The sequence below is a fragment of the Ruditapes philippinarum genome, unplaced genomic scaffold (assembly GCF_026571515.1).
Source record: "Ruditapes philippinarum isolate M1 unplaced genomic scaffold, ASM2657151v2 ctg10996_1_1_1_1, whole genome shotgun sequence".
Lineage (NCBI taxonomy): Eukaryota > Metazoa > Mollusca > Bivalvia > Venerida > Veneridae > Ruditapes > Ruditapes philippinarum.
Window position 1 is genome coordinate 23,354 of NW_026855321.1, and position 6,886 is coordinate 30,239.

Consider the following 6,886-nt stretch of genomic DNA (forward strand, 5'->3'; position numbering starts at 1 on the left):
ATCTTTTAATTAGTTTGTAAAAAAGCTAATTACTAACTTTTTAAAAACTGTCTCAGACCTCCCTGTTGTTATTGTATGTGGTATCTGCATTATCTATCTACATTGTAGATATCTGTCAATATTAATACCATTCTACACTGTAGATAGATAATGTAGTGTCGTGCATTGATTGTGTCAGATGGAAGAAATAGCAAACTGTGCAGACTTGCCCAGTTAAAAATGATGGCAAAGACTAATAAATTTCGTTTCAAACAAGATTAAGGTTAAACTAGATATCTGCAAATCAGTCATTAGAGAAGTGTCTACACTTGTTAAGTATTTAGTGGTCTGCTGCCGAAGTGTGAATCGTACGAAGTGCAATATATACATGCAGGGGAAATAATTCTGTCAACAACCAGGAAGTAAGTATGCAACATCATTTCTTCATCAGTTGTTTAATGTAAGATGTAATAATATTGGTTTGCATTAGAATTATTCAAAATGCGGCTCTCAACACCTACGTCTTTGTATTACTTTCATGTAGACATACGGCTGTCAAAACTTATCATCTTATGCTGAGAAGATCAATGTCAATTTTAAAAATGAAAGTAGGCTGATTATAAGAAATGATTATACTACGTGACTGTAGCTTATAGTGATATTTTCAGTTATTCATATATCTTAGTAATATTTGACTCTAATATGTAATTCTATTGTCAAACAACAATGATTAACATTATCAGCTGTCAACAATTTTTACCTGGCCAGTATCAGGTATCCTAAAACTACGATTTACTGGTTTGGGAGATAAGCTCGGCCGAAAATCGATGTTTTTTGGGCATATTTCATTTATTTGTTTACGTATTCTGATGAATCTTGCACCATAATAAACTTCAGCTCTTCGATATTCAGGTATCACCATAAAAGTTATATTTAGTAACAAAATGGGTAATTTTGAGAGGCCCTGGAAGAGGTACGTAAAAAGGACATTTTTAACACGCGCGAGTAGATAATTTCGGCTCTTTGTTTTTCTTCTGAAATCATTTTTAATGAGTAAATTAAAACGTAGAATAACATGTTTAGACATTTTATTATTCCTTTGCTAGTCATATATGTCAAATAAAAATATTTTGTATCAGAATGTTTGAGAATTACTTTAGTATAATGAATACATGTATCTACGATATTAAATATGCAACGTACTATTTAACATATAATTCATTTTAATGTAAATACGTTTTTTTTTGTTCTTTTTTAAGTATGTCATAGGGTGAGAAAAATGTGCAGCCTGACCGGGACTCATAAAAAGTAACCCTGTATGGGCCTCAAAATGAGCATCTACTGCGCATGCGTACAACAATCGGATTTTCCGTACTATTTATAGGCATGTTTTGTAAACAAACGGGTAAAAGTCTGTGCTATTTTTTAAATATCTTACCAAACTTGACAAAATTTTCAGATATTGTCGAATTTTAGCGTTCTTACGAGATGGTGAGCTTGATTACATTAAAAAAGCCGATAACTCTATTAAATTATAAAAAGCCGAGTTTATCAACCAGCCGAAGTTATCTCCCCAACCAGTACAGTTTTTTTTGTCTAGTATTTGCATGATACAATCATAGTCCTACAAATTTGACACTGTTTTGAGATATTTTTGCTTCTGGGCAAAGCAAAGTGGTAGGGCTTGACCGACATAACCTATAACATTTATCCCGTAACGTCTGATATATTGGACTAGTAGTCTCAATATTTTTGCAAGACAGATTCGACAATTTGATATTACATAGATGTCTGTCTTTGCAAAGGGCAACCATCGTCTATATAATAAAAAGCCCTAAAGCTCACAATTTGTCAGGCTAATTGGACTAGATACAATCAGAGACATAGTATTTTTGTAGTGCTAGCAGAATCTTAGTAACCATCAGCAGTTTAATACCAGAGTTTAAACATTTTGGTTAAAACAAAACATTAAATTTTCTGCTTCTAAAAAGGAATGGAAAGTCACAGTTGCTATTGATCTTTAACAATAATTATCACTGTTTTTGTTATAAGTAATATATAACTCTATCTTCTTTATAACTCTTACACATGTCTAAAATACACGATATGCAGTTAACATTTACATACATAAAATATAAAACCTGAAATTGTAGTTGTTGTTAGTTTCAGCTGAGATAGTATGGCTATATTCCGTTGGATGAGACGGAGGGTAAAATGTTGTTGTTTATCTTGTTGTGGAGTAATGGTGTTCATTGTAATCTCCCTTGCCTTATTTGGACGCCACATGTACAAGAAAGAGCACTGTACAGAAGGGGAATCTAAGAAGATCATAGAAGACTTGGTGTGTGATTTATTACTTTCTTTAAGGCAATTTATTCTCAGATTAATCAGAAGTTTCTTACTGAAGTATTAAATTTTAGAGCTTTAATTTTTTGGTAATTTTACATAAAATAGAAGAGGAGCAAATAAAATAGACATATATTTGGCATTGTAAGTATATACAAAATGTAGTTTATACAAATTTATTTTAGTTTGATTGTGTTGGATGCTATGAGGGTATTAAAACACACTCGAGTCGGTTCCTGGAACCAACCAGTACTGAACAATAAGTATGAAGTTTCTTGCACGGCTTGCCTCTTATGGGGTTCAAACCCACATAGCCAGAAATCCTTAGATCACTAGTTAGACATGTTTACATCTCGGTCATGCCGCCACTATATTTCGTCTATATTATACTGCCCCTGCCTTTGGCACAGTTCTAATATGTATAAAATATTCAGATGTTTGCATGACGGAAAGTGTTTTATTTCTTTGACCATGAACAGTCTCAATCAAACAGAGCGTGCAACATTTTCAATTTTGATGTGTTGTCACAGTTGTGTTTTCTTTTGGTATTCTTTTTTTCTCTATTCTTCTGATTTTACTGTAAGAATCATTCTCTTAAGAAATTCCTATTTGTGTTTTCCACTGGAGTGACAAATTGTGAAAAGCTATTTATATACATATATATATGTAATGATGTTCTTTATTTTAGTGCAAGTTATACAAAGAAGGAGAGGTTGCAGGGTCGTTGTGCAATGCTTTATGTGAAACTGAAGATGTTCATTATCAAACTTGTACTAACTACAGAAAAGGGAAGAAAGTTCTTTTCCTAACTTGTGATTCTTGTGTCCCTGATAAAACACGTGTCACAGTCGTCATGAAAATGAAAGATGAACTTGATGAGAGAGAAAAATTAAACATGTTCCACTTAGAGTTGGATACATCAGAAAGGCAGAGGCAGTATGTAGAGGAAATAGAAATTTTAGTAAAAAATTCATTCATGTTTCTTCGCCATAACGATATGTCGAAACATAAGGATATTTTATCATTTGCATGGGGTTGGAATTTTCAGGAATACTTGGAGAATAGCAAAGATAAGAAAGATGCTGTTGTTGTTGCCTTGTCCAGTCTCTGGTCTCTAACAGAACAACAGGAATACCTGATGTCACGTGACCTATATAATCATTCATTCACTCCAAGAATATATGGTACCTGTGGGCCAGCTTATTTTGTTGAAAACACTCAAACTTTGGGCAATTACGAGTTTGAAATATTAAAAGGATGGACACATTCTTGGCGGGAAAGAGCAACAATAGCTTTAAAATTGATAGATCTCATGAAAGAACTAGATGATTTAAGTGAAAAATTGCATCTCTGTGATATAAAACCAGACAATTTTGGTCTAAGGGACAATGGGGAGGTAACTCTGATAGATACAGACTGTGCCTTGTTTGAGGAGAATCTGCTCATGCAGTTTAATCACACCAACTGTACAAGCCATGATGACTGCGACTTCTTCGATTGTAGAGGCTTCTGTGACACTAAAACTAATAAATGTTTACAAGAAAGGACCAATAATAATATGCAGGTCTGAATTAGTATGGTGTCATTTTTTGTTGTACTTTGGTATTCATATGTTTCATCTAATTTCTGTTAAGTTTAATCTGTAAATTTGTACATTGTTATTTGTTTTCTCTTTTATAGGATTTTGAAACATTGCATTTCATTATAGTTTCATGTTTGGAATCATTTCTTCATATCTTTTTGCTTTGAAATATAAGTACGGAGGAAAAATTATAGATTTGAGCTTTTAAATAATTAATTTAAATACATACAAATAACATGTATATCTTATAACCAGCATAAAAATAAATGTATTAAAATTAACTGTATTTTGAATATATATAATTTTATTTTGATCTTCATTTTAGGCAGTATGTGAGGATGTATTTGTGGGGTACTTTCCTAAGATGCCAACAGGTTTACTCAGAGATCCACCAGGTTCTATCAAGGTTGAACTCTTCAAACTCCTACAAGAATGCTCAAGCCCGGAAGTGGAGACAGATCGCCAAGGTGTCCGCCAACGTGTACAACCTCATACAATAAAAAATCTGCAAGAGTTACTTCATAAAAGTATTGGGGAGCAATAACGTCTCATCTTAAAAAACATTATACAAGTCATTTGTTTTAATTTGAAATTAATTTTTATGCCCCCGCCATGTAATGGCCGGGGCATATAGTGTTACCCTGTTCCGTCATTCCGTCCTTCCATCCTTCCGTCCTTCCGTCATTCTGTCATTCCGTCATCATCAGTTTCCGTTCATTATCTTAAGAACGGTTGCACACATTCAACTCAAATTTGACATATGGATATGTCATGAGAAAATACAGGTCAAGTTCGAATTTGGTCATGGTTCGATGATTTTTGGCAGAGTTATGCCCCTTTTACTTTGAAAATAATATGAATTTTTCAGTTTCCGTTCATTATCTCCCCAACGGTACAACACATTCAACTCAAATTTGACATATGAATATGTCATGAGAAAATACAGGTCAAGTTCGAATTTGGTCATGGTTCGATGATTTTTAGCAGAGTTATGCCCCTTTTACTTTGAAATAATATGAAATTTTCAGTTTCCGTTAATTATCTACCCAACAGTGTTACATATTCAACTCAAATTTGACATATGGATATGTCAAAGGAATGGGCAGGTCAAGTTGGAATTTGGTCATGGTTTGATGATTTTTTGGCAGAGTTATGTCCCTTTCACTTTGAAAATAATATAGATACATCTTAGGAATAAGCAGTTTAAGTTTGAATTTGGTCGCTGTTCAATGATTTTAGACAAACTTATCTTTCCTGAGTGTTGGAAAAATTTTGAACTTTCAGTTTCAGCACTCATACTTTTAGCCATTATTTTGGCTACAAATATGCAATATGCTATTTTTAAAAGGTTAAGACTGAATAATTTCAGTGCCTTGAACATTGTATGAAAATGGTTTGTGTTAACATTGAAAAGTTTAAAGGGCTTTGAACTTAAAATGAAAAAAAAAAATTAATGCAACATCTGAAATTTTGGCTGCATGCGGGGGCATCCGTGGCATGATGACACATTTCTAGTCTATTTCTTGCATATGATATATATTTTGCTATAACTTTTTAGAATTGCTATTATTTTCTTCTACACTCCGAGTGCTTAATGCTTGAGGTTCAAGGTTTTAAGAATTTTTCTTTTCTTATTCTTCTTTTTTATTACAAGTAAAAAAAAATCATAAATAGTTTTTGGACTTTGTGAATCAAGACATAAGATAGTTTGATTTAAACTGATACATGTAAAGGAATTTGCAAGTCATTTTTAGCTCACCTGAGCATATGCTCAGGGTGAGCTATTAGGATCACTCTTCGTCCGTCGTCTGTCGTCCGTCGTCCGATGTCCGTTCACACTTTTCAAACGACATCTCCTCTGAAACCATAAGGCAGATCATAATGAAACTTCACAGGGATGTTCCTTGTGTGAAGCCTTAACAAAGTTGTTCAAAGAATTCCATTCCATGCAGAACTCTGGTTGCCATGGCAACCAAAAGAAAAAACTTTAAACATCTTCTTCTAAAAAACCCAAAGAGCTAGAGGTTAGATATTTGGCATGAAACATCTTCTAGTGAGTGTCTACCAAGATTGTTCAAATAAAAGCCCTGGGGTCAAAATTGGCCCCGCCCCAGGGGGTCATTGATTTTCCCTATATGCATATAGTAAAAACTTAAAAAAATCTTCTTTTAAAGAACCCAAAGAGCTAGACCTTAGATATTAAGCATGAAACATCTTCTAATGAGTGTCTACCAAGATTGTTCAAATCAAAGCCCTGGGGTCAAAATTGGCCCCGCCCCTGGGGGTCATTGATTTTCCCTATGTGCATATAGTAAAAACTTAAAAAAATCTTCTTCTAAAAAACCCAAAGAGCTAGAGCTTAGATATTTGGCATGAAACATGTTCTAATGGATGTCTACCAAATTTGTTCAAAAAAAGCCTTGGGGTCAAAATTGGCCCCGCCCCAGGGGGTCATTGATTTTCCCTATATGCATATAGTAAAAACTTAAAAAATTTTCTCTTAAAGAACCCAAAGAGCTAGAGCTAAGATATTAAGCATGAAACATCTTCTAATGAGTGTCTACCAAGATTGTTCAAATCAAAGCCCTGGGGTATAAATTGGCCCCGCCCCAGGGGGTCATTGATTTTCCCTATATGCATATAGTAAAAACTTAAAAAAATCTTCTTCTAAAAACCCAAAGAGCTAGAGCTTAGATATTTGGCATGAAACATGTTCTAATGGATGTCTACCAAGTTTGTTCAAATAAAAGCCCTGGGGTCAAAATTGGCCCCGCCCCAGGGGGTCATTGATTTTCCCTATATGCATATAGTAAAAACTTTAAAAAATTTCTTTTAAAGAACCCAAAGAGCTAGAGCTAAGATATTTAGCATGAAACATCTTCTAATGGGTGTCTACCAAGTTTGTTCAAATAAAAGCCCTGGGGTCAAAATTGGCCCGGCCCAGGGGTCTTTGATTTCCCTATATGCATATAGTAAAAA

General features: G+C 33.9%; 1 protein-coding gene across 2 annotated transcripts; it reads left to right on the forward strand.

The window, feature by feature from the left end:
* Positions 1 to 361: 361 nt before the first annotated feature.
* LOC132742941 (divergent protein kinase domain 1C-like) lies at positions 362 to 6,573 on the forward strand. Of its 2 annotated transcripts, none has more exons than XM_060731436.1 (4): positions 362 to 401; positions 2,143 to 2,320; positions 3,014 to 3,889; positions 4,233 to 6,573. In XM_060731436.1, the coding sequence occupies exons 2-4, from the start codon at positions 2,159 to 2,161 to the stop codon at positions 4,449 to 4,451; spliced, it is 1,257 nt and encodes a 418-aa protein (XP_060587419.1). In that variant the 5' UTR covers positions 362 to 401; positions 2,143 to 2,158; the 3' UTR covers positions 4,452 to 6,573. The 2 variants fall into 2 exon arrangements, with proteins under 2 accessions (XP_060587419.1, XP_060587417.1); XM_060731434.1 differs by lacking the exon at positions 362 to 401 and adding an exon at positions 1,259 to 1,384.
* Positions 6,574 to 6,886: the final 313 nt, after the last annotated feature.

Bases quoted from the DNA above. Each gene is read 5' to 3' on its own strand.
- LOC132742941 (XM_060731436.1), top strand. From the start codon at position 2,159: ATGGCTATATTCCGTTGGATGAGACGGAGGGTAAAATGTTGTTGTTTA. The intron at 2,321-3,013 runs GTGTGTGATTTA...TCTTTATTTTAG, and splicing joins AGAAGATCATAGAAGACTTG to TGCAAGTTATACAAAGAAGG. The intron at 3,890-4,232 runs GTCTGAATTAGT...TCTTCATTTTAG, and splicing joins GGACCAATAATAATATGCAG to GCAGTATGTGAGGATGTATT.